We start from the raw sequence: 26,264 nt of genomic DNA on the forward strand, positions 1-26,264 counted from the left end.
CACATATCAACAAATTAGTTATTATTATTTGACCTTTATTTAGTTTGATGGCTGCCGAGAGATCCACCAAGAACTTCTCCAATTCTCTCAGGCAGTTTTGATTCACCTTGTCCAAATGTCATGATTAATTTTGACACTCTCGGATTTTGGCGCCCTATAATAGCTGGCCTCACCAGTACAGGCTTTCAACAACCCTTCTGGTTGATATCTGCGTCGATCTGTACAAAGCAGTAAATGAATGAAGCCTTTCATTTATCTAAGAACAGAGATGAAATAAGGAATGCACATAATGCGAGTGAAGTAAAACAATTTCAAGAACTTTCGAACTCAAAAATGGTTGTAGTCTGGTTGTTTCCCCCTGAAGAATGTTAAGACATTTACAATTAGTTTTGGCGTATTGATGTGTTCAATACAATAGTGGCATTGGGCCTTTGTCGTTCTCGACCTCCCAAATTTCAAATTTTCTTCTTCTAATCCCTCTTTGTGGGGTCTATAAGTGTGTTTGTCAAAAGAAAAGAATTAAAAGTAATTTATAACTGCTGCAAGATTGGAAAAAAACCGTTTAGTTCAGGAAGTGAGATTAAACTAAGATAATGTTTAAGTTGATGTCGCACAGATCCTTCTGCATTAAAAACCACCTTAACGATGACGTCAAAAAGACCGATTAGCAAAGAAAAATCCTAAACTTTATATTTCTATCGATATTGGTGCACTTCTCTCGCTAGAGATTCCAGCGCAAGCGTGAACTTTTTACAAGGTGGCTTGTTTCGCATTTTATTAGCTTGTGATCTTCCCTCTTACTGAATACTGAATAAAGGAAGAGAAACATTTAGAAGTAAAAACCTACATCTTTTGAAAGTATTTTTTTTTGCCAAATTGCACACATTTCATTTTATTTACGTTGAGAAGTGTAATAATTGGCCACTGTTCACAATATTTCAAGCAAAGCTTAGCTTGTGCCGGAGTTTTTTTTTAGCGTACCTGTTTCTACGTGAAAACTAGTTTCCTTTGAAACGAAACTGTGAAGTTCTTTCACAGTTGACTCATTGTTCTGATCAATATCACGAATACTAGAACTCTCAATCTTTAAAATTTGATAGTTATTAGATTTGTAGTTACAGTAACATGATGACAGTGAACTGCAACATTGTGAAGAGTTAAAGGTTATGATCTTAGTTTTATCACCGCCAGGACATTTTTGTAAGTTGAGTGGAGAAAATCATCCACGACTCCTACTCTGATTGATCCGACAGGAATTTCCACTTGTTTCCTCACCATCTGAGAGAAGACGGATATGTCATTCGAATGGTCCTCCCGTCCGAAGTTCGACATGCTATCATGTCGTTAAGAAATCGCATGGAACCCGGTCCCGACAGGGTAAGATAAGAACATCTGAAGAATCTTCCGACAGTTTTCACCAACAATCTGGCTAGACCCTTTACACGTCACCACAATGCAAGGTTCTTAAACAATGAAAGACCAGCGAAACAGCGATGAGAGCAAGTAGGTTTCGGGAAGGATTTAGAACGATTAGCAACATGTACACCGCTTCGAAACCTAACGAGGTATCGCGAGAGCACACCATACCGCTTTGTCTCACCTTCATCGGTCAGCATCAGCCAAGCGGAACGAATGCTGACCGAATTTGACGAAACATGTGGATGCATCGGTCTTTAGCTGAATCTACAAGAGACAATGCTCATGCGGAACGGATGGATCTCGGATGCCCCATTCATGCTCAATGGAACGAACATATCCGAATGCAGCAGATGCGAATATCTGGGTCAGGAAGTGAGCATGAAGAACGACCTTATCCCTCAGCCGGGCAGGAGGAGACGAGCGGCTTGGGGAGCGTATAAGAGCATCGGGGATGTAGTGAAAAAGACCAAGAACACCCGGCTCCGTGCTCATCTCTTCAACACCACCGTACTTCCTGCTTTGACCTTTGCTTTGGAAACCTGGGCATCCCGCAAGCAGCAAGAAAATGCGGTGAGCGTCATTGAACGCGCAATCGAGAGAGTGATGCTAGGAGTATCCCATTTCACGCACATGAAGGACGGGATTCTCTCCTACGTTAGCGGTCGAAGATTAGAGACACCGCCGCGTTTGCCAAGGAAAGTAAAATAAGGTTGGCCAGACACGTGATGCGCTTTAACGACAACTGCTGGACCAGAGCCGTGAGCGACTGGGTTCCCCGCGACATTAAGCGCACTACAAAAAGACCGCCGACACGATGGTCCAACTTCTTCAGAAAGTCCTTAGAAGAAAACTTCGATGCTCTCCTTTTGTCACGCGGAAAGTAAAACCATTCGGTGACTCTGAAATACGATCAAAACAAATGGGAGGGTGTTAGTGGCGCACGTTCTACCACTTCGAAGAACAGCGAGAGTCAAGGTGATCAAGGTGATTTCGCGAAAAGATGACGACAAAGTTTTTGCAGTATGAATCATAGGAAACCTTTGGCGTATAGAACACGTATAGCGTCTTTTTTAGGATCTCTCTAAGCATCTCGAAAGTTCTGAAATGTTGAGAAAAACGAAAAAATGACCAAACAACGAAAAAACGAGTCATTGGTGAAAAAAAAACAACAAACAACTGAAAAATATGAAAAAGTGAGGCGAATGTTAGCTGTTTCCGTGATAAACTGCGTTCCCCCTTTCCGATCTTTTGCTGCTCCAGTCAGTCTGTCCTTAGCCATATGAATATTACTGGTGCCCGGCAAACCCAGCAAAACAAGCGTGTAATTATCCATGTTTTAGCTCAGGAGCCGCGTATACGAGTCTCATACGAAACTTCCAAATGTTGTCAACCATGTATCGAAGGGCTGCAGTGTGTGGAGTACGTCTACGCCCTGATAAATGTAAGCAGATGTGGATCTCTTCGAGAACTCGAGCGGAAATCGAAGGGTGGACGGACAATCGATAGAACTTGTCTGAGTTCTGTTACCTGGGCTGTATGCTGAAGAACAACGGCAGCTACGAGAAGGATATTCAGCAAGGTGCGTTAAGGCCGTTTCCGCATTTAGCTCCTTAACGAAATACATGTAGTCGAGCCCCATCACCAACGAAGTCAAGCTGCGAGTCGACCTCTCCGCAATTTAGCCCATTATGATGTACGGATCGGAGACTTTGGCAGCACCGTCTACGGTGATGAAGAGGCTTGACGGAAAGGAAGCTGCTCTGATGGCTGTTTGGCTACTTTTGGTCTAGAGTATGCCAGAATGAAGAGCGGAAGTCGATGTGGTGCAGATGACACGTGGAAGATATCAACATCTTGCACCGCCATCGAAAGTGGCTACAAAAAATCATCTTCGTATCTTTGGTCATGTAATAAAGAGACCAGTAGATCGCCTTATTCAACAAGTTTTGAAGAGTCTGTCGGATTCAAGCTGGAAGAGACCACCTGGCCGAAAACGGAAGTTTTGGAATGAGGTGGTGAAAGAGGACTCAGCGTGGATAGACAGTCTAGGCGAGACGCAATGTTTCGCAGGATATGGAATAGTGACGAATGGATCGATTCCGTGCGAGCGCTCGCAGAAGATCGAGAAGGTTAGGCAGAGCTATATTCAAGGACAACACACCTCGGCGACGATGCCGGTAGTCGTTTGGCGATGACATCAGCCCGCAGATTAAGTCAAGTCATTATTCTTATCAAATGGAGCTCAAGGTTCGATGGTTAAAGACTACGTATCACGAAACTGGCGATGATGAGGTTTCTGTGGGCAAATATAGACCTCGAGGTATAGATCACGAGTTATCAATCGTTCCACCCTCTTCAGACTTCAGGGAGTGAATTACGAGCATGGAAGTGACAGCGCTCAAATTTCCCTAATCGTCCTGATAAATGGGGTAGGAAACGACATATTTCCTACGAGCCACATGAAAACGCTCAACCCTTGTACAGGCGCCGTCCCCACGAGCGAGCAGTCGGAAATCAATGGGGCCTCCTCAGTTACCTATTCAAGTAAAATCAATGAATTAACTACTGAGGAGACCTAGCCGTTTTCAAGGATCACGTGTTCTGACGTACTTCGTGGGAACAAACGTTTCCCACGCCATTTTTCAAGAGGATTACAGGGAATTGATCCAACTCTATATCTACCTAGAGATCCCAACGTCGTCAGTTTTGTGATGTGCTACTACCTCTGAGAGGATTAATTCGGTATCGAGATCCTTGTTCGATGCCGACTGCTGAGGCATCGCTTTGGTCAAATAGCCATCAATAATTATCATCGCACAAAAGAAAAAGGGATATCCTTTGCACTGCTTACGCAGAAGAAACATGCTCTCCTGATGGTTCTTATTCGGGCGATTACAGACCTGATGCAAAAATATCACAATATCTTTTGAAGTTCCGTCTGACTGCGACGTAGAATTTTCTAATCATTCTAATTGTGAATTTTACCAAGTGTCAAAACTTCTTAATGTGGATGGATGTTGGCCACCTGTATATTAGTTACACATATATTGATAATAAATAACATTTGTTCAAACGTTTCGTACGTAAACATTATTGGAGCAAAGATTTTCTAAATATATCAGTTGGAACACTGATATCAACCAGAGGGGTTGCTGACAGCCTTTATGGAGGACCAGGTCAACAAATAAGATGCGAAATTAAGGGGGTGTCAGGATTAATTACGACATTAAGGATAAGATCAGTCACACCATAACATGTGTAACATGTGAACACATGTGAACCATGTGTAACAAGAGAAGACACCTTGTTTCTCCCTTTCTATAAGGGCCTTTTGTAGCAATATTTCCATTGTCACATTTTTCTTCAAATTACCAATTGTATGAAAAAGCTGCCGATGGATAATATTACTGCACTATTTTGAGTATGAGTATGATAGAGAATAACTGCGGGAAGTATTAGGCCGTCCGTCAAACATCCAAGTTGATGCTCAACTGTCCCGCGACCACATTTCACGAAGATACACGTCTACAATCATTTATCAAATCATCCCTGAGAGATGGTCTGAAATTCAAATTTCAATTTCTTGTAGATGAGAGCAATTCACTATTTTCCTCTTTTCTCTTTTCTCTTGTGTGGCTGGAATGATGTGACTAGATATCTTCGAATAATGCAAATGAAAAGTAAAAATCCGCAGAGTGTTTTTAAATGTTCGAAGTGCAATGACGTACTTTTCAGTAGTCTAGAGGACCCGATTATAGGTATTTGTTCCAATTGGAACACTCGTATATCTTAGTATCTTGACATAATCAGGACTCAAACACCTTCCAAATGTATAAGTTGATTGTTGCTCATCACTTCATATGTTCTTGTAATTTCGGCAGGTCGATAATCGAACATTTGATACAATTACCGACTTTTCCGACGGCTGGTTGAGTATAAGTATAGTAGAAGTTAGGTCGGAAGGCTTTAGGTTTTCTTCTTCTCTTTTTAAATTTAAATCAAGTGAATTGACCAGTATACTAGTACCCGTTGTAGTTGAACAACCTCCTGGGATTAAAACAATTTTTACATGTTGTTTTGACGCAAGGAAGTCAATTAAGTGTTTTAACTGTTCCATCATCACTAATCTTAAATACTCGATTTTACTTTCATCATCTAACTTCATTTGTTAATGCGTCTTGATTGAGAATTGTTTACAACTTGAGAAGAAAAACGGAAAAGGTAGATGTTTGCAGCGCTTACTTGGGAATAGATTGACAATATATCATTTTGAAATTCTATTGGCTTCTCCTCGGTAAGCACGTTCACCGGAGGAACAGGCTGGAAAATAATTAATTCTAATCATGAAGTACGCCCTCTGATTTGCTGATCAAAAGTCCCTTATCATTATTTAAGCACGGGAAGGCGAAACAATTCAGTGCTACCAAACCTTTCTCTTCTTCTTTTTCAGTTTCCTAGTCAAACTAGTCGATTTAGTGCTGCGGAGACTCTGAAGAACACAGCAAGTTGAATATGCAAACTACGACCGATACGATTCATACCCCTGAGATTGCCGTTGAAACATTTTCAAACACCTCTCCCTCTAGTGCCCTCTCTTTTCTCATGGTTTCACTTATATTGGCCGTAGGCTTTGAAGGAATTTTGTCGTTCATGTGCTGCAAATTGGCAAATAAACGGGAATTTCAAGCGAACATACGCACCTACATACAGGACATGAGGCACCACACCTTCTTTCTTTTGCTTTTCCCCATTATGCGAGGAGTTGTCCTGATAACAAAGTGGAAATGAGACGAACTTTGTTCGCTACACTCATGATAGCATCAGCTATCCTCTTAACTGTCAATTCCATCATATCCTATGCTATGATCTTCCGAGTCCGGTTTGCATAACAGCCACACGACAACACACAGTGCGGCAGGAATAACTCTCACACTTCTCAATCTGATTGAAAAAAAATGCACGAGGTATAACCAAATTTTTTTTGTTTCCCAAGTGTAAGCAAAGATCTTTTTATTTGAGCTTAAAGAATTATATTGTCCAAGTGGTAGCCTTGACGCTTAATGCACATTTCCTGGAAATTTCCATCACCCTCACCGTGCCGGGCAAAAATTCCTCAATTCCTTCTTGAATGGACTCCTTTAGTTAGTGTAAGAACCAGGAACAATGCTTGAAAACCTCGATGATATCATACGAAGTATAGATGAGCAATGTCCCTCCGGTGTCGTTCTAGCACCATGCAGGTCCTTTGGCCGCTCTTTAGTACGCCGACAATGTAGTGATAATGGCGTCAAGCAGCGCGAAGTTGCAACATGTCGTCGACTTTGTGTCGAAATTAGCTGCAGCCTACAGTTTACGACTTAGGAACATGAACGTAGGCATATTTGAATCTCCCCCTCTTCGAGACCCTCAACAGGACCCTCATGATGAACGGACAACCAATTGAATTTGTAGACCTTTAGGTTGCTAATTTACTTAGAATTAAAATTACGTCCCTAAATTCTGGTTTGGGGTGGGTTGCATGTTGAAAAAACGCAGCTACGAGAGAGATACTCAGCAAAGATGCAGTAAGGTCAGTTCAGCAATCAACTCCTTAACGAAGTGCTATGGTCGAACCCATTGTCAACGGAGTCAAGCTGCGACACTACCTATCTGCAATTCGCTCTATCATGATGTGTCATGATCGGAGACTTGAACTGCGCGGTCAAAAAGACAAAAGCCAAGACAGCCAAGACACAGGACATTGAAAAGCTTGACTGTATGGAGACAAAGCTGTTCAGGCGACTGTAAGCCTAATTTTGGGGGGGGGGGGCATAGCAAAGAACATTACTCGGAAGTGGTACCGGCGGATGACGCGGAAAATGTAAAAATCTTGCCCGGCCTTCTTAAGTACCGTCTTCGTTTCTTTGGTCACGCTATGAGGAAGTCGTCTGGTTCAAGTAATCCCGAATGCTTCCAGATCAAAATCTAAAAAGACCTCTGGGTCGTAAAAGAAAGTACTGGACGAAAGTGATGATGGAGGATCTTGGCGTTGACAGGCAGTTCAGTCGAGATGTAAGATTTCGTGGCTCATGGATTAGCGACGAATGGGTAGATTCAATGCGAACTCTAGCTGAACATCGGGATGGTCTCGGATATGTTCAAGGACGAGACATCCCGGTGAAGAATCGGATAGCCGCGTTAGGTGGTAACCGTCCGCCGATTAGGTCGAATAAGTGGAGCAAGTCACCGAGCGAGAAAAGCATGCACAGCCGGAGACTGGGATAAAATTGGTGCAAAATAAGCTCTACGCGTTGTTGAGTGATGATGCTAACAGTAAGATTCATGCAATGTAATCTTACAAGTTTGTAGAGACAGAATTTTGCATATTTCGGCGAGATTTTGTATCTCTAACTCTACTAGCGTTTTTGGAATCTAGTTGAGAGAAATCGCAAATTTTTCCTCCTATTTTTGAATTTTTTTCCAACTAGCTATTAAGAAAACCAGGACACCTACAGAGACCAAAATTTACAGCTGACGGTTCTCTTCAGTGCTCTATCAAAATATGGGTTTCTCAAATGCGCTGCTTGCGCAACGAGGAAGAGTGCAATTTTTCAAATTTTTGGCTGTACGTCGAAATCCTCAATAACTTCGAGCAAAGTCTAATAAGTCAGCTTGTACTTTGTGAACACAACTTCGACTTGAAATATGCTATACAAGAAGATCAATTTTACTTTTCTCAGTTTTTTCCTCCTCTCAAAAAGTAGTGGGAAAGTTGAGACATTTACTGAAATCCTCGACTTTTTCTCAACATTCAAAATGTTAGTATATGTTCAATAATGAACACGGATCTCCCTGATAAAGAAAACCACGGATCTCTCTCATTAGAGGGAGCACAGCCGGCTAGTCGCTACGTGCCGCGTCCCCAGGTGGCGGATAGCGGGCTAATCGCGGATCAAAATCGACCTTGTGCCTACCCTAAGACGCAGGTGGATTCAGATGATGGGCTCCTTGTTTCTGCTGTGTCAGGATCGGCTATAATACTACCATATCCCGCATGTCGGTCCGGCCAAACCCTGTAATCTGGCGACTGGGAGGTGCAAGGGAGGCGGTTTAGAGTCGCCTCTAACAAATAAGCTCCGCCTGTCCACTTCGGAAGAGCGCAACGTTCTCCCGAAGCTCTTTGGACTAGAGGCTTGCGACCCGCCCATGGGTTTTGAATTGTTATGCAAAACACAGTAATAGAAAAGAGTCTCCTGATTCCGGAGGAAAGCCTGGTACGGCAGCGCCAGCAAAGACAGGGTTGGGGGAGTCATGTAGGCTACCGAAACGGAAAAGGTTTAGGATGACTATCTGTACTTATAACGCCCTAATGCTTGCATCAGACGCGGCCATCGAAGATCTGATAATGCAAGCCAGGAAGTTTAAGTACATCGGACTGACCGAGACGAGGCGACCCACCCACTGAACGCCGTGTATGACACTGGAGGAGAACTGTACTTAGAAACATGGGACAGTAGGGTAGTTGGTGGAGTTGGTGTCCTCGTCAACACGAATATGGCAGTAAACATCGCCTTTTTCGAACAACTTACGACCCGAATCGGACGTCTGCGGATGAGAAGATGTGGTCCAACACCAGTTTTGACGATCTTCGTCGTTGAAGAAAAAGAAGTCGAAGCCTTCTATATGGAGCTGGAGTTCTACAGTGAAGATCATGCCTTCTACAAGATCATAATTGTTGATTTCAACGACAACATTGACCCCAGAAGAACGCCTGGAGAACTTCACATCGGAACCCCTAGCCTTCAATGGAATGGGCAAGGAGAGAGGCTTTCCGAGTTCATTATGACGACTAAGACCACCCATGGGAACTCGCTTCCAGAAACCCTCCTCTCTACGCTGGAGGTGGGAGTCACCCGGTGGAGGGTATCATAATGAAATTGACCACACCATCGTCAGTAAAAGGTTTTGCCTGATGGATGTCGCTGTTGTACCAAAGTTTTATACGGGATCGGACCATCGCCTTCTCCGAGGAAGATTTTCGTTCACACGGAGAGGAGAAAAAGCCAAAATTTCACTAAGCGAACTCCCAGAACTATCATCGACTGCAAGTTCTTCGCCTCGCTTGTCGGCATTTGGGAAGATACCGTCATGAACAACATCGACGACGAATATAAACGGGGTATAGAACATACTCACGACTGTACGAGGAAAAGAGTAAGAGTTTCAAAACCATCAAGAGATGCTTTTGGGCTGGTACGTCAGCGTGGAGCTGCACGAGCTGCAGGCAACCAAGAACTCACGTCCGAGCTCGCAAGGCTTTGCAGAGAGGAGAAAAAGGAAGACCTCAAAGAGAGAAGAACAGAGGTGTTGGCTGAAGCTGCAGAGGCACGACAGAGCATTCGCTACGTACGTAGGACTTCGCCACTTCGCTAAAACAACAATGACTCTTCGGATCCCAGATGGAACAACCACAGCATCGAGAAGAGGGATAGAAAAGGTCATTCACGACTTCTACTCGGATCTCTTCGACAGCGACGTCCACTTGCCTCCTCACCATCTGAGGGAAGATGGACATGTTATTCCAAGGGTGCTCTCTTCCGAAGTCCGACATGCCCGTGAAGAATCGTACTCCACCCGATCTCGAAAGAATCAAGCCTGAACATCTTAAATACCTACCGCCCACCAGTCCGCATCAACACACTGGCGAGGCTTCTCACTCGTTATCTGTCGGAATGCAAGGTTCCTAAGCAATGGAAAACAAACAAGACCGTGCCGTTGTATAAGAAGGGAGACCCACAAGACATCGGTAACTACCGTCCAATCTGCTTACTGTCTGTCATCTACAAACTCTTCACAAGAGTAATCCTAAGCAGGGTTCCGAAAACGGTTCAGTGCGATTGACCACATACTCACGGTTTCAAAACTCATGGAAGCATCGCGAGAGTACAAAATGCTGTTGTGTTTCACTTTCATCAATTTGAAGAAAGAATTTCATACAGTTGAGACCGAAGCGGTCATGGACGCCTTGGACAACCAAGGTCCTTACTCCATACATAAAGATACTTCGTGAGTTGTATAGCAACTTCACGACCAAAATTTCCCAATTCTACGATGATGTCACAATCGACGTGGATAGGGGTTCGTCAGGGTGACACAATTTCACCCAAAATATTCAGTGCCACTTTCGAGAACGCGATGCGAGGATTGGAATTAGATGACATGGGAGTGAAAATTGACGGCCGGCATTTACACCATCTTCGTTTCGCTGATGACATCGTTCTTATAACAGCAAGCATCAGTCAGGCGGAACGAATGCTGGCCTAATTTGATGAAACGTGTAGAAAGATCGTTCTTCGGCTGAACCGAAGATTTTTATGAAGAACCGATGGGTTTCTGATGCCCATTCACGCTCAACGGAACGAACATGACCAAATGCTCCAGCTATGTATATGTAGATCGGGAAATCAACATTATGAACGATCTGACCTCCGAGCTGGGCAGAAAGAAACGAGCGGCTTGAGGAGCATTCAAGAGCATTAAGGATGTAGTCAAGAGGGACAAGAACCTCCAGCTCCGTGCTCACCTATTCAACACCACCGTTCTTCCTGCTCTGACCTACGCTTCAGAAACATGTGCGTGTCACAAGCAGGAAGAACGTCACCGATCGAAGATCAGAGACGCTGCCGCATATGCCAAGAAAAGCAAAATTAGGTATGACGGACGCGTGATGCGTTTCAACGACATACCGTTGGACCAGAGCCGTAAGCGACTGGATACCACACGACCCCCCCCCCCCCCCCCCGCAGGAAGGCCGCCGACCCAATGGTCAGAGCTCTTCACGAAGTCCTTCTAAGAAAAGCACGACGCTCTTCGAGTTCCTCGCGAAAAGAGATGCCATTGGGCAACACTTGCGCGCGATCGAAACAAATGGAAGTATTACTGGTGCCCGCTCGAGCAAATCAATGAACAACGGGAGCAGAGGTGATAGAGGTGAACTATTAAAAAGCCTGAGAATCTTCAAAAAGATAACTCAGCAGTTTTACAGCCCAAATCTTCCTTTACAAAACTTACCCTTCTTCGTCTTTCTGTGTTTTTTTGGCCCCAATTTATAATTGTTTATTTCAATCTAATAAAGTCCCACCAGTCTAGCAGTCAATTCCAACCAAGGTAAACGCTAATCTCAAAAACCACTGCCAAATCACTCGTGAATGCTGCAAATATCGCAATTCAAAAAAAAAAAATACCGATAATGTGGAACTCTCTTCTTCCGTTTTGCAAAAATCACGATTCCGCCAGGAATCGAACCTTTAAACATTAGTAATCAAGGGGAAAAAAATTGTGTCGTCGAATATACATCGAGAACTTATCGATCATTTTAAGTTATATGTATGCACTGAGACAATTCTAATACTTCCAATGCGCTATCTATGGCATCTACATCACATAATGTAATTTTATTTTACTTATATCACCATATAATAGTATTTATTGTAGCACTACTCTTTATTTTAATTTATTTACTAAGCGCCCAATTTGGTCCTTTAATTTTATTATTTTTGATTGCTATGCGAGCAGCTACACTAGAAAGAATGAAGTGAGGAAGAGAGGAGGATCGTTGGGAGAAGAGGCTTCTTCTCCCAACTGTGCGCTTGACCCTGATCTGAGGGAAGCAAGAAATGGTGTTGTAGAAAATCAAGGATCCACCAAACATTAAAAAAACCTCATAGCTATAGTAAGTGCAATACTTTAATGAACAGCTTCAAACGTTTGGTCTTTCCTTCGTTTTTCCTTAGTGCGATTTCAGAATTGATAACACACATCACACAACTTGCGTAAAGGCAACATATCACGAAATTGATGTAGTGTGGAAACCTAATGGAAATGAATTTCAGGGAGTGGATTACGAGCATGGAAGTGACAGCGCTCAATTTTCCCTAACCATCCTGATAAACAAGATGGGAAACGACATGATTGTGTGTTTGCTGAGGAAACTGGAACGGATGATGTTTGCTGAGGAAACTGGAACGGATACAAGAGTGGCGCGTCCCAACGTATTTTGTAGAAACTAAGTTCCCACGCCGTTTTTTTTTTTGGTCAACTTGGAGGAATTGAGTAGGGCCACGCTCATAGTGTCAATCTACACCCGAATTCTCTATTTGCTCACAAAAACCCTAACATCGCCAGTTTCGTGATATAATTTCATAATACGAGAGCTTCAAAAAATCTCACAAAAAGCATGCTTCACTTGAATAACACTGTTTTTCCTTTTTTTGGGCACTCGAACTTGGTGTATGCGAATAAATAAACAAATAACCAGATTAAGATCTTTGCTGTAGGCAGTAATGTTTTCGCATTGTGTTAGGAATGAATTACTACGTTGAACCGAGCAACGTGCTACATACTTTGACTCCCTACATAAGTGTTCAACAGCCCATGAAATTTCAGAATTCACTGACCAACAGTTCTGGACCATATAATATAATTGTGCAGTTGAGCAACAACATAGTCACACATTCTGAGCATCCGCCTTAATGAAACGATTAAAACTTTTATTATACACAAAAAAAATATTTTCTTATTCTATTGTTGTACTCATGGTTTCATTCTTTTCAGTTGCAAAATTGCTGGAAATCGCATGCCTGAAACACTGGATATTGAAACAGAAACGATTCTCAATGTTGAAGGTGAATTACAAAGCAACTATCTTCTCCTTTTTAATTCAACGTCGAACGTAGGTGAAAAATCCAAGGCTTACTCATAAGCCTTCATGTGATCATAGTATACCTCCTCATCACAAATCAGATATTTTGTCTGTAATAATAATCATATCCATAGTTAGCAAGAGCCTCTACAGGTAAAGCGCAGTCTAGGAAAACGTAAAAGTTGATTAATAAATCTGCAGAATCGGTATTTTCCTTTAAAGTTATAATGGTGCCCAGAAGCTTCCCTACTGAGAACCTAGCAAACACAGAAAGGTAGGCAGTATTTTATTGGGTCAAGATGAAAATTGTGGGTGGGAGATGAATTGAACGGTACACTCGCCGTTTACTTTCAAATGTGATCTTCATTTGTAGTTGGGGTGTGATGTTAGAAACAAGGTGCATGACATCAATAGATCGATTGAATTTTCGGGGCAATGCGTTTCTTACACCTACGATCAGCACATGCGAAATCATCGATTGGCAAAGTCTTTCCGCGCCTAAAGCAAAAATAAACCCAACTCAATAAAACCGGTTTAATCAATCAGCGGACCCTTGCATAATCCAACAGATAGGGTGCCTACAAGGTTTTTAGATGGAACCTTAGTTCGTTTCAGCATTTTTGCCTTCTTCAGAAGTTTAATTTGATTGGAGACTCATTTATTCCGCCAAGTGCCACACCACCCTGCGTTAATTTCCAATAATCGTTCAAGGTAGTGGAAACGGAAGACACATACATTGGAATTAGTCTCACGTAGTGTTTCCCCGAATGTGCAGCGGTTGCTAGCACCACTTGTCAGTGCTCAGTGAACCTGCGAATGATTATTGCTATGTGTGGATCACCAGCAACAATATAGATAATTTGATCTACACACACATTATCAGGCAGCTATGGGTCACAAAGCGCTGCAATTGGCGAGAACTCATTAGTTATCAAAAAGCATTCATTTCTATTATTCACTGAAGGGTTTCTTTTAAGAATCCAAAACACCTCCAACATCTTTATTGCCGATATTTCTGTTTCGTGAGCCCGTATAACGAATTTAAACGCATCATAACCGTTTTCGTTGTGGGCCTCATGTCTATGCCTTCTATGCCATATGTTCAGTAATCATCATTCCAAGATTCCTATCGCTCTCTTCAATGTAGGTTGCATTGCACCTCGAGCACTCAATCTCTTACCCCCATTTGTGCGCAGTCACATGTTTTCGCGCAAGTACAAATGACACATCTTTCAAAGATGCAGTACATATCGTATAATAAGTTCCTAACAAGCTGACTTTTAGTGTTCGCATTAGTTATATTTACCAGGGTCGCGTCATCTTGCAACTGCGTACGAACTATGCTAACCTGAACAGCGAAACCGGAATCACAAGTAAGAGGAAGATAAAGAGGTTTCCTTTCGCGTGGCACATTGCTATTAACATTGGGGGTTCTTCAGTAATGAGGACGTACTGTATGACCATTAGCACACGCGATTTTCAAGGCTACTCCTTATGATTCATGTCGTTCTTTTTTGTAAGTGCATACTCCACAAGCGCTTTTGAATATATTACGAATCACTGCGCGTTCGACTGCAGTCCGACGTTCAGATTTGAAATGCAACATGATGTTCTTGAAACTTTCTCTCGATAGTACTTTAATGGCACTAATAATGTCATTCAGAGCATTTATTTGTGTGTTGAGATAAGGGAGCCAGCCTTCTTTTGGAGTTTCTCGCGTGAGCTTGTCTAATGCGATTGTTGGTTGACACTCACGATTGTTTTCCATTCAACAGTCACATGCCAAAAAAGTGTACTCAACAAAACCTGTCACTGCAGCAACATGATAAATTTATGTCTTTTTGCAAAATCGCTAATCATCATTAAGTATTCTCTAGGTGAGACTTTTGATCCCTGTTGGTCAAAAAGTGATATGTTAAAGAACCTGTGAGCCATAGCAACTTTGCTCAAGGTGGATTCATTCATGAGCAAAAAGGTTAATCTTTAGTATTCAAACAATTTTTCCTGTAATTCGCGAAGATGCCTTTTACGAATGGTCGTGCACTGCTATTCCGCACCGTGCAATAAAGCTACATTGGATCCTTCCTGAAAAAATGAATGAACGGGTTATTCAGGTCACCTACCTTGACCAATGCTAGTTATTTTTGCGAAGTTTTGGATTGATCTCAACTGTTGTAAGTCTCTGCTTTACAATCGAATCAGCTTCGCATGAATCATGCCAATAACTATGAAAATCTGAAGTTGTAAGCTAGTGTGAATGAAAACGAATCCAACTGGAAAACATTTATAACGGTGAAGAATAAGTCAACAGCTGCAAAGAATAAAAGTAAACATCTCCACACATGCTGATGTAGCGTACCTCTTATTATGTGTGTCTTGCGTGGGCTCTGCCAAATAAGCCGGCATAGCTAGAAAGAATAGTATCTTATCCTTCCTATTCAGAATGAACATAAACACTTGTACTATCACCTGACAATATCCCCATGGTCGCTCCAATTCATCATGTTGCACACCGTCCAGAAAAACTGCACGATAATCCATTTTCCAATTAAAATATTCCCTGAGATGTTTACCATTGGCGACTAGAATAATACACGTGAAATAGAGAGTATGTGTCTTAAAATGGAGAATTGACACGGTGGAAAAGTATAGATCGACTACGCCTCACAAATATGCGGTTTTGTTGTTAATAAGATAGCGAAGATATGCTCCCAGCTCTCCAATCGTGTTGAAGTCATCGACAGCAATAAATGAATGCGGGGGTGCCACTGCCTCCACAACCGATCTCTGAATTCAAATGATCACGCGGGAGCAAATGACGCGTAAAATCTTGACTGTCTTTATTAACATTTGCTGTCAATAACATCGACTGCTACCTTGAGTATTACAGGAACGATTTCGTGTTGATATCCGTGCTTCCATAATTTCTCGGTGATGTACTGTTTGCAGACCGAGTTCTCAAAGGCAAGGTAGAAGTGATAACTGGAAAATCCATGGGTTTTCCAGAAAATATTAGGAAGGAAAATGCAGTGGACTGTCAAGTTAACTAATCGTTATCTAAAGACAAATTAGATCGGTTGAACATTTATTACGCCACTCACTGTGGTACCAACTCTTTCTTGGAAATGCTTTCAATGAAATACTACACAATTTTATCACGCGACAAAAACATTCTTTAATTTTAGGTAAAATAATTTGACCTTACCTACTCCTTAATCTGTATGTTTCAAATATCTAACTTTCAAAACTGGCTATGCAGAACCTACCTTCTTCCTCTTCTGGGTCATTTCTGTATGGAATAATAAAAATCATCGCCATATTACTAGAGAAAATCATTTCATATCTTAAGAAAACGTAAGCGCTCAACTAAATACGGTACAAGGAGCTGTGTAAATATAAAGTCGTTTTTTTCATTGGATATATAATATAAAGAGAATCATGAAGAGAAAGGCGTACAAAAACACAAAGATGCAAACAAAAGTATTAGGTTGGTGTAAAAATAAAGCGCGTTTTTCGTTGCCTTATCGTCCCAATATTTAATAGAAAAGAGTCTCTTGATTCCGGAGGAAAGCCTGGTATGGTAGCGCCAGTAAAGACGGAATTGCAGGAGTCATATAAGCTACCAAAACGGAAAAGGATTAGGATGAAGATCCGGACTTATAACGCACGTATTCTTGCATCGGAAGCGGCCATCGTAGATCTGATGATGCAAACCAGGAAGATTAAGTACGACGTCATCGGACTGACCGAGACGAGACGCCACCCACTGAACGCCGTGTATGAAACGAAAAAGACGCGGATTCGCGTCTTTTTCGTTTTTTTTTTCATAGCTCGCCTTAATTTGATCTTTATTATAAGATTTGTACATAAGTAGATCTGAGCGCAAGCTCTACCGATTAAATGTAATCAGAACTTTCAAGAGCTATCAAGAAAACACTTTTAAAGATTACCTGCGGTTACTCATTAACAAGGCTGAGTCCGAGATAATTGCGCCTCTAGGATATATGATTATTGACGTGAGCATATTTTTCGAAAAGTGAAATGAAGGTTACATATTTGTAATCTACATAATATTGCGAGAAATTTGATATCTCTCACATCTACAATTCGATGAAAATGGAGATTTTCTAAATTTGACTGAAGTGACATGTTTCAACTACAGGAACGACCGACATTACCAGCTTAAAAATTACTTTCTCACAAAATCCGCAAGAAACTAATTTGTTGTAGGTTGACCTTGTCTCTTGATTTTCCAGCTCAACAGGATTTTGTGTTTTTTTTTGCAGCTAAAGTTACAACTACAGTATTTTGCATTTCTTACTCTGATTTTTGGCAGTTCGTAAATCGCTAACAAATTAGGTTTACCATCTGCCGGCACAATATAACAGAAAGCAGTCTTTGCCCATGATTTGTTCCAATTTCTTCCATAATATGTCTCAGCTGCGACCAGTTTTGAACCTGCAAAGATATAACACTTTTCATGGGTTTTTACAGAAAACTTTTTTCAATTTATTGGAAGCTTCTTCAAGTATCAAGTGGATATGTTCAATCAGGAGAAAAAGATCTATTGAATGGTGTCGATTTCAAAAAATTTTGTATCTTTCAAATTTTTATCACAAACTACTTCAACCTCTTATAGAAGGTCATCCAGGCACGCCTATCCACCAGATACCTTAGGACAAACATCGAGTTACGGCTGTATTACCGCATTGATTACTACATTTGAAAAGAATAGAATAACTACAGAGAAGAATGTTCTTTTTAGAAAACGAGATTTTTTTTCGAAATAGTTTACTTTAATCCTGGAAATTCGAAGAAAAATCAAGAGACAAGGTCAACCTACAACAAATTGGTTTCTTGCGGATTTTGTGAGAAAGTAATTTTTAAGCTGGTAATGTCGGCCGTTCCTGTAGTTGAAACATGTCACTTCAGTCAAATTTAGAAAATCTCCATTTTCATGGAATTGTAGATGTGAGAGATATCAAATTGCTGGCAATATTATGTAGATTACGAATATGTAACCTTCATTTCACTTTTCAAAAAATATGCTCACGTCAATAATCATATATCCTTGGGGCGCAATTATCTCGGGCTTAGCCTTGTTAATGTGCATCCGCAGGTAAATTTTTCAAAAAGTGTTTCCTTGATAGGTCTTGAAAATTCTGATTAAATTCAATCAGTAGGGCTCTCGCTCATGAATCTACTTATGTACAGATCTTATAATAAAGATCAAATTAAGGAGATTTATGAAAAAAGACGAAAAAAAACGCGAATCCGCGTCTTCTGTCGAAGAATAGGCGATCCTACTGTACAACTGCACTTAGAAAATGAAAGCAGAAGCATTCAAAAGGCCACCCCAATTGGTTACATACCGTGAAAACGTATGTGTCTACTCTAATTTTGGATCAATGTTTTAAAAAAATGACCAGTTCTCATTACATCTAAATATATATCTACTCATCGCGGTTCAAAGTAAAATCTACTCAGTGTCCAAAACGTTTTCGCAACTGTCTCCGCGTCTGCATTTTAGTGGACCACAACCTCCATATACGTCCACTGGAAAAACGCTCTAAATATTTAATTTAGAGAGGCTGACAAAAATATGAAATGCAATGAAAACAGAACACCTGAAGCGTTGATACGTACAACTCCCTCAAACTGAATGTGTGACAGTTTGACACAAACCATGCAGCACCTTTTGTTTTCTTTTCAATGAGTGAGATGTTGACGACCTGAAGACGAAAACTGCTTCAAAAAGCTATCCATCAATTCATTTCATCGCTGCATATGAATTCAACATTATCAAACGTTTTGTTTTGCGGAAGGAACCTGGAGGGTGGAAGAAAACCAGTCTTTTAAGAAAAGTTCTTTTCTGAAAACTGCTAAGGATTGTTACAACGCGATCGTAAGACAGAGCGATGACATCGTGACACTGTAGGGCCACTTTTCAAGGAGAATTATGGGTGAGTGAAGAGCTTTCTGTGATAGTACTATTTGCCTTAAAGGCAGCACCCACTGATCTCCCTTACTAGAGAGATCACAGCCGGTTAGTGGCGAGGTTACCTGGTGCGTCCCTGGCGGATAGGGGGCTAATCGCGGCCCAAAAACGACCTTGTGAGCCCTGAGATGCGGGTGAATTCAGGGGATGGACTACCTGTTTCTGCTGAGCCAGAACTGAGTTATGACATCCTTGTGTCGCGCACGTCGGTACGGCCAAAAGCCTGAAATCAGGTGACTGGGAGGTGCAAGGGAGGCGGTTTGGAGTCGCCTCCAACCAATAAGCTCCACATGTCCACTTCGGGAGAGCGCAAAGTTCTCCCAAAAACTCATGGGACTAGAGGCTTGCAACGTAGCCATGAGTTTTAAAATTTTACACATCACAGTAACAGAAAAGAGTCTCTTGATTCCGGAGGAAAGCCTGGTACGGTAGCGCCAGGAAAGACGGGGTTGCAGAGGTCATATAGGCTACTGAAACGGAAAACGACTAGAATGACGATCTGTACTTAGGCTTGCATCGGAGGCGGCCATCGAAGATCTGATTACGCAGGCCAAAAGGATTATGTACGATGTCATCGGACTGACCGAGACGAGACGACGTCACCCTCTCAACGATGTATATGAAACTAAAGAAGGACTGTTCTTAGGAACATGCGACAGTAGAGGAGTTGGTGGAGTTGGTGTCCTCGTCAACACGAATATGGCAGTAAACATCGACTCTTTCGAACAACTTACGATCCGAATCGGATGTCTGCAGGCAAAGAGGAGGAAGAAGTCGAAGCTTTCTATATGGACCTGGAGAAGTTCTACAGAGAACATCATACCTTCTACAAGGTCATAATTGACGCCAAAGTTGGAACAAGAAGAACACCTGAGTAACTTCACATTGGGACCCACGGCCTACAATGGAATGAACAGCGGGAGAGACTCTCTGAGTTCATCGTGACGACTAAAACAATTCATGGGACCTCGCAAATTCCAGAAGCCCTCCCCTCTACGCTGGACGTGGGAGTCGCCCGGCGGAGGGTACCATAATGAAATAGACCACATTGCCAATAAAAGGTTCTAGCTGACTGACGTCATTGTTGTGCCAAAGTTCCAGACGGGCTTGGACCATCGCCTCCTTCGAGGAAGCCTTATTTTCCTTCATAAGGAGAGAAGAGAAAGCCGCCAAGTTCAGAGAGCAAAATCCCGGAACTATTATTAACTGGGATCTCTTCGCTACGCTATCCAGATTTTGTGAAGATTCCGCAATGGACACCATCGACGAAGAATACGACCGGCTAGTTGAACACCTTTATGACTGATCGAGAAAGACTCGGAGTTCTGAAACCACCAAGAAACGCCGGTCTCTTGATGCTTTTGGGCTGTTACGCCAGCGTGGAGCAGTAGGAGCCGCAGAGAATCAGGAACGGAACCCACTTCCGAGCCCGTAAGGCTTCGCAGAGAGGCGATAAAGGAAGACCTTGAAGAGAGAAGAGCAGAAGTGCTGGCTGAAGCTGCAGAGGCGGGAGAAAGCATACGCTGTGCCCGCCGAGACTTCGCCAGTAGCAAGATGAGGATGACTACTCTCCGGAGCCCGAAGGGAACAACCATTGCATCAAGAAGGGGGATAGAGAAAATCATCTATGACTTCTATTCTCATCTCTTCGACAGCCATGTCCACTTGCCTAATCACCATCTGAGGGAAGATGGACATGTCATTCCAGAGGTTCTCCCGTCCGAAATACGACATGCTATCATGTCGGAAAGAAAACGTACGGCATACGGCCCAAACAGAATAAGACAAGAACACCTGAGAAACCTTCTGCCAGTACTCATCAACACCCTGGCGAGGATCTTTACACGTTACCTGTCGGAATGCAAGATTCCTAAACAGTGGAAGATCAGCAAGACCGTGTTGCTGTATAAAAAGGGAGATCCACATGACATCGGCAACTATCACCCAATCTGCTTACTGTACATCTACAACCTCTTTAGAAGAGTGATCCTTAAAAGGATTGAGAAAGTATTGGATGAAGGACGCGAGCATGCGAGCAAGCAGGGTTTTGAAAAGGATTCAGCACGATTGACCACATTCACACCGTTTCGAAACTCATCGAGGTATCACGAGAGTACAAGATGCACCGCTGTCACACCTTCATCGTCTTCAAGAAGGCCTTCGACTCAGTTGAGACGGAAGCGGTCATGGAAGCCTTGAACAACCAATGCGTCCCTACTCAGTACATGAAGATACTTCAAGAGTTGTATTCTAACTTCACAACCGGAATTTCGCCATTCTACAAGAATATCATCATTGACGTGAAAAGAGAGGTTCGACAGGGTGACACAATCTCACCCAAAATATTCACAGCCACCCTCGAGAACGCATTGCAAGGAATGGGATGACATCAGAGTGAGTGAAGGTTTATGATTTTCAGCTACACCATTTCCGCTTTGCTGATGACATCCTACTGGTAACACCTAGCATCAGCCAAGCGGAACGAATGCTGACCGAATTCCACGAAACATGTGAATGCATCGGTCTCCAGCCGAATTCCCAAAAGACGACGTTCATGCGGAACGGATGGGTCTCGGATGCCCCATTCACGCTCAACGGAACGAACATATCCGAGTGCACCAGCTACGTTTATCTGGGTCGGGAACTGAACATGATGAACGACCTGACCCCCGAGCTGGGCAGGAGGAGACGAGCGGCTTGGGGAGCGTACAAGAGCATCGAGGATGTAGTGAAGAAGACCAGGAACACCCGGCTCCGTGCTCACCTCTTCAACACCACCGTACTTCCTGCTTTGACCTATGCTTCGGAAACCTGGGCATTTCGAAAGCAGGAAGAAAACGCGGTGAGCGTCAGTGAACGCGCAATTGAGAGAGTGATGCTAGGAGTATCACTTTTCGCGCAAGTGGGGGACGAGATTCGAAGTTCTGTCCTACGTTAGCGATCGAAGATTAGAGACGCCGCCGCGTTTGCCAAGGAAAGTAAAACAAGGTGGGCCGGACAAGTGATGCACTTTAACGACAACCGCTGGACCAGGGTCGTGAGCGACTGGGTTCTCCGCGATATTAAGCGCATTACAGGAAGACCGCCGACCAGATGGTCAGATTTCTTCACGAAGTCTTTCAAAGAAAATTATGATGCTCTTCGTGTCCCACGCGAAAGGAGGAACCACTGGGCGACTCTGGCACGCGATCGGGACGAATGGAAGAATTGCTGTCGCCCGCTCAACCACTTCGAAGATCAACAGTATTCAAGGTGATCAAGGTGAAAGGCAGCATACCACGAATATGGCGTGATATGGGTTCGCCAGGGAAAGCTAGAGGTGGGGTTGTAGATTGTGGGTCTCGATTGTTTTTTGTCGTAAAGAAAACGGCGTGGGAACCGTTTAGTTCATAAGGTACGTTAAAACGCTCCTCTATGTACATGTACCGGTCCTCTCACTATGCTATACATTCGTTTTATTTAAATAGGACGAATTTGCAATTTTGCAATTGGTCGAAGATTAATGAGAAGACCTCATTAATCTTCGACCAATTGCACATGGATGCGGCAGGTGCACAAGGGTGACGCGTTGTAACTGAAATCAATGTAAAAAACGGGATCTTCTACGTTGTTTTTACGACGATTAGAGATGAGCGAATCCACCCTCAATGCTGAAATTTACAACCATCTTTAGTTTCCCCTGGAGAACCCATACCAAGTCAGATTCCTGATTCTGACTAACTTTAACTCCAAGCCTAAATAATGAAGTTCTGAAAGTTCCTAAAGAAATCTCAACTAGCCTGTAATACCGTTTGCAAAAGATGCGAAATAGATGAGCAAGAATCGAATAGAGATGCCCCCGTATTCCCTTAAGTACTATTCCAGCAATACTTGACTTGAAGGCATCACCCCACGAATCTGAGGTGGTACAGATCTCAGGTGGAGTATTCGTGTACGGGATCGTAGATTATGGAGAGGTGGGTGATTACGTCCAAATCTTGCTAATTGCCGTAAAAAACAGCCCGGAAGTTATGGCTTTAGGCGTTCTGGCGCAGTATTTTCCACAGGGAGTTCGAGTGGAGCGTGCCAGCCATGCGCGGCGCCGCATCTTCCGGGCCGTTTTTTTACGGCAATTAGGAAAAAATCGACGGAATCACCCTCCTCTCCGTAGTCTCCCATCTCGTACACGAATACTCCACCTGAGATCTGCACCACCTCAGATGAGCTGTAAAGATGAGCAACAAGCCGCGTTTTAGTCATTTTAAACGCATTGGTTCAATTCTGAACCTATCCTACGTACTGACTTTAGTTGTCCGATTCTATACACTCTTCTGAAAAAAAACGCAAATTCTTTCATGTCGCTTTCTTGGCTAACTACTCAGAAGTTGTTGAAGCGCATTACATTATTAGAGATGATAGTGACTCCACTAATAGAATATAGTGGCTTTTGATTGTAGAGTGTAATTGGAAGGATCAACTTAACCGCGTTCATAATTCTCAAAGTTCTATGTTCCTTTTTTTTAGCTTTGGCCTACTTGTCTATTGTCAAATTGAAGCAACAGCCAAGATTGTTAACAAACTTTATTGCGGCTAACGTTTTGGAGTCGTCGAGTTGATCACAGCTTGGAAAGTCAGATCATTCGTAATATATCCTCTCAAGTGTCTCATCTAGCACAAGTCATCATTCCCTAAGTTGCTACAAGCAAAACAAGAAGAACAAGAACGAACGAGAACAGGAAGAACGAAAATAGTCCAAACCGTTGTGCTTACCTAGGTAGTCCTAGGAAAAGATTAATCTTTGCTTACCTTTCATAACCGGCGATCTGAGTAGGGCGATAAGAGCCAGCATGGTTAGGTGTGGTCTCGATGACGAAGTGAGATTTGTGGAATTACCTCCCACAAATCTCAAGAAGCAGTTATTCCGAAGCAGAACGTACGATCGCTTCTGTCTTACTTCACACTGTGTAATATGCCCATTCGGAAAGGAAGACGACTGCATGATCTCTGGTGAAGTCTAATTTCGTGCAAAACATGTGGGGACCAGCACATCGGCGAAACAGGGCGTCCCCTTCGTGTTCACATTAATGAACATCTAAATGGAGTGAAACAATCGAATGCAGCAACTTCCCTCGGAGCTCAGAAAACGTCATGAAAATACTCCTTTCTGCATAGCTACCACTATCCAATCGTCACCTTGATCACCTTGACTCCCGTTGATCTTCGAACTGGTCGAGCGGGCGCCAGTAATTCTTCCATTTGTCCCGATCGCGTGCCAGAGTAGCCCAGTGGTTCCTCCTTTCGCGTGGGACACGAAGAGCATCATATTTTTCTTTCAAGGACTTCGTGAAGAAATCTGACCATCGGGTCGGCGGTCTTCCTGTAGTGCGCTTAATATCGCGGGGAACCCAGTCGCTCACGGCTCTGGTCCAACGGTTGTCATTAAAGCGCATCACGTGTCAGGCCCACCTTATTTTACTTTCCTTGGCAAACGCGGCGGCGTCTCTAATCTTCGATCGCTGACGTAGGAGAGAACTTCGAATCCCGTCCCTCACTTGCGTGAAACGGGATACTCCTAGCATCACTCTCTCAATTGCGCGTTCAATGACGCTCACCGCGTTTTCTTCCTGCTTGCGAAATGCCCAGATTTCCGAAGCATAGGTCAAAGCAGGAAGTACGGTGGTGTTGAAGAGGTGAGCACGGAGCCGGGTGTTCCTGGTCTTCTTCACTACATCCTCGATGCTCTTGTACGCTCCCCAAGCCGCTCGTCTCCTCCTGCCCAGCTCGGGGGTCAGGTCGTTCATCATGTTCAGTTCCCGACCCAGATAAACGTAGCTGGTGCACTCGGATATGTTCGTTCCGTTGAGCGTGAATGGGGCATCCGAGACCCATCCGTTCCGCATGAACGTCGTCTTTTGGGAATTCGGCTGGAGACCGATGCATTCACATGTTTCGTGGAATTCGGTCAGCATTCGTTCCGCTTGGCTGATGCTAGGTGTTACCAGTAGGATGTCATCAGCAAAGCGGAAATGGTGTAGCTGAAAATCATAAACCTTCACTCACTCTGATGTCATCCCATTCCCTTTGCAATGCGTTCTCGAGGGTGGCTGTGAATATTTTGGGTGAGATTGTGTCACCCTGTCGAACCTCTCTTTTCACGTCAATGATGATATTCTTGTAGAATGGCGAAATTCCGGTTGTGAAGTTAGAATACAACTCTTGAAGTATCTTCATGTACTGAGTAGGGACGCCTTGGTTGTTCAAGGCTTCCATGACCGCTTCCGTCTCAACTGAGTCGAAGGCCTTCTTTAAGTCGATGAAGGTGAGACAGAGCGGCATCTTGTACTCTCGTGATACCTCGATGAGTTTCGAAACGGTGTGAATGTGGTCAATCGTGCTGAATCCTTTTCAAAACCCTGCTTGCTCGCATGCTCGCGTCCTTCATCCAATACTTTCTCAATCCTTTTAAGGATCACTCTTCTAAAGAGGTTGTAGATGTACAGTAGGCAGATTGGGCGATAGTTGCCGATATCATGTGAATCTCCCTTTTTATACAACAACACGGTCTTGCTGGTCTTCCACTGTTTAGGAACCTTGCATTCCGACAGATAACGTGTAAAGAGCCTCGCAGGGTGTTGATGAGTACTGGCGGAAGGCTCTTCAGGTGTTCTGGTCTTATTCTGTCGGGACCGGGTGCCGTACGATTTCTAACCGACATGATAGCATGTCGTACTTCGGACGGGAGAACCTCTGGAATGACATGTCCATCTTCCCTCAGATGGTGATTAGGCAAGTGGACATGGCTGTCGAAGAGATGAGAATAGAAGTCGTAGATGATTTTCTCCATCCCCCTTCTCGATGCAATGGCTGTTCCCTTTGGGTTCCGGAGAGCAGTCATCCTCGTCTTGCGACTGGCGAAGTTTCGACGGGCATAGCGGATGCTTTTCCCCGCCTCTGCAGCTTCAGCCAGCACTTCTGCCCTTCTCTCTTTAAGGTCTTCCTTTATCGCCTCTCGGCAAAGCCTTGCGAGCTCGGAAGTGGGTTCCGTTCCTGATTCTCTGCGGCTCCTACTGCTCCACGCTGGCGTAACAGCCCAAAAGCATCAAGAGACCGGCGTTTCTTGGTGGTTTCAGAACTCCGAGTCTTTCTCGATCAGTCATAAAGGTGTTCAACTAGCCGGTCGTATTCTTC

General features: G+C 43.3%; 9 protein-coding genes across 16 annotated transcripts in view; 7 read left to right on the forward strand and 2 right to left on the reverse strand.

Annotated features, from left to right (window-relative positions):
• Positions 1 to 21,023, reverse strand: part of RB195_019127 (uncharacterized protein) — a gene marked incomplete at both ends in the record, with an annotated part of 32,090 nt that extends 11,067 nt beyond the window's left edge. Inside the window, 12 exons of one of the 6 annotated variants that reach the window (XM_064186849.1) lie at positions 11,544 to 11,609; positions 12,855 to 12,925; positions 12,991 to 13,037; positions 15,223 to 15,233; positions 15,291 to 15,334; positions 15,459 to 15,507; positions 15,569 to 15,659; positions 15,768 to 15,886; positions 15,976 to 16,081; positions 18,583 to 18,668; positions 18,727 to 18,831; positions 20,127 to 20,213. In XM_064186849.1, coding sequence (XP_064042734.1) covers positions 11,544 to 11,609; positions 12,855 to 12,925; positions 12,991 to 13,037; positions 15,223 to 15,233; positions 15,291 to 15,334; positions 15,459 to 15,507; positions 15,569 to 15,659; positions 15,768 to 15,886; positions 15,976 to 16,081; positions 18,583 to 18,668; positions 18,727 to 18,831; positions 20,127 to 20,213 — 882 coding nt within the window. Of the gene's footprint in view, positions 1 to 5,022; positions 5,056 to 5,661; positions 5,740 to 5,848; positions 5,909 to 5,960; positions 6,075 to 6,146; positions 6,187 to 11,543; positions 11,610 to 11,642; positions 11,704 to 12,337; positions 12,390 to 12,854; positions 12,926 to 12,990; positions 13,038 to 15,023; positions 15,065 to 15,222; positions 15,335 to 15,458; positions 15,508 to 15,568; positions 15,660 to 15,767; positions 15,887 to 15,975; positions 16,082 to 18,582; positions 18,669 to 18,726; positions 18,832 to 20,126; positions 20,214 to 20,900 lie in introns of those variants that run through there. The other 5 variants (XM_064186850.1, XM_064186844.1, XM_064186845.1 and 2 more) reach the window with 5 other exon arrangements.
• On the forward strand, positions 1,306 to 3,209 carry RB195_019128 (uncharacterized protein; the record flags this gene model as incomplete). The annotated part of the gene is made up of 3 exons (XM_064186851.1): positions 1,306 to 1,377; positions 1,678 to 1,989; positions 3,102 to 3,209. The coding sequence occupies 3 exons, from the start codon at positions 1,306 to 1,308 to the stop codon at positions 3,207 to 3,209; spliced, it is 492 nt and encodes a 163-aa protein (XP_064042728.1).
• RB195_019129 (uncharacterized protein) lies at positions 3,249 to 3,614 on the forward strand (the record flags this gene model as incomplete). Its single annotated transcript, XM_064186852.1, has 1 exon — positions 3,249 to 3,614. One exon carries the CDS (start codon positions 3,249 to 3,251, stop codon positions 3,612 to 3,614), a length of 366 nt encoding a protein of 121 aa, XP_064042729.1.
• RB195_019130 (uncharacterized protein) lies at positions 7,366 to 9,330 on the forward strand (the record flags this gene model as incomplete). Its single annotated transcript, XM_064186853.1, has 2 exons — positions 7,366 to 7,603; positions 8,825 to 9,330. 2 exons carry the CDS (start codon positions 7,366 to 7,368, stop codon positions 9,328 to 9,330), a joined length of 744 nt encoding a protein of 247 aa, XP_064042731.1.
• RB195_019131 (uncharacterized protein) lies at positions 9,638 to 10,057 on the forward strand (the record flags this gene model as incomplete). Its single annotated transcript, XM_064186854.1, has 1 exon — positions 9,638 to 10,057. The coding sequence occupies one exon, from the start codon at positions 9,638 to 9,640 to the stop codon at positions 10,055 to 10,057; it is 420 nt and encodes a 139-aa protein (XP_064042732.1).
• Positions 10,325 to 10,722, forward strand: RB195_019132 (uncharacterized protein; the record flags this gene model as incomplete). The annotated part of the gene is made up of 2 exons (XM_064186855.1): positions 10,325 to 10,464; positions 10,575 to 10,722. The coding sequence occupies 2 exons, from the start codon at positions 10,325 to 10,327 to the stop codon at positions 10,720 to 10,722; spliced, it is 288 nt and encodes a 95-aa protein (XP_064042733.1).
• On the forward strand, positions 20,396 to 21,296 carry RB195_019133 (uncharacterized protein; the record flags this gene model as incomplete). The annotated part of the gene is made up of 2 exons (XM_064186856.1): positions 20,396 to 20,484; positions 20,543 to 21,296. The coding sequence occupies 2 exons, from the start codon at positions 20,396 to 20,398 to the stop codon at positions 21,294 to 21,296; spliced, it is 843 nt and encodes a 280-aa protein (XP_064042737.1).
• Positions 21,218 to 22,390, forward strand: RB195_019134 (uncharacterized protein; the record flags this gene model as incomplete). 2 transcript variants are annotated; one of them, XM_064186858.1, is made up of 3 exons in its annotated part: positions 21,323 to 21,409; positions 21,517 to 21,939; positions 22,175 to 22,390. In XM_064186858.1, the coding sequence occupies 3 exons, from the start codon at positions 21,323 to 21,325 to the stop codon at positions 22,388 to 22,390; spliced, it is 726 nt and encodes a 241-aa protein (XP_064042739.1). The 2 variants fall into 2 exon arrangements, with proteins under 2 accessions (XP_064042738.1, XP_064042739.1); XM_064186857.1 differs by lacking the exon at positions 22,175 to 22,390 and having other exon boundaries at positions 21,218 to 21,409; positions 21,517 to 22,035.
• Positions 22,391 to 22,719: 329 nt separating this feature from the next.
• On the reverse strand, positions 22,720 to 26,233 carry RB195_019135 (uncharacterized protein; the record flags this gene model as incomplete). Of its 2 annotated transcripts, XM_064186860.1 has the most annotated exons (5): positions 24,275 to 24,497; positions 24,543 to 25,111; positions 25,221 to 25,470; positions 25,667 to 26,095; positions 26,145 to 26,233. In XM_064186860.1, the coding sequence occupies 5 exons, from the start codon at positions 26,231 to 26,233 to the stop codon at positions 24,275 to 24,277; spliced, it is 1,560 nt and encodes a 519-aa protein (XP_064042741.1). The 2 variants fall into 2 exon arrangements, with proteins under 2 accessions (XP_064042740.1, XP_064042741.1); XM_064186859.1 differs by lacking the exons at positions 24,275 to 24,497; positions 25,667 to 26,095; positions 26,145 to 26,233 and adding an exon at positions 22,720 to 22,831 and having other exon boundaries at positions 25,221 to 25,412.
• Positions 26,234 to 26,264: the final 31 nt, after the last annotated feature.

The sequence above is a fragment of the Necator americanus genome, chromosome II, assembly GCF_031761385.1.
Source record: "Necator americanus strain Aroian chromosome II, whole genome shotgun sequence".
Classification (NCBI taxonomy): Eukaryota; Metazoa; Nematoda; class Chromadorea; order Rhabditida; family Ancylostomatidae; genus Necator; species Necator americanus.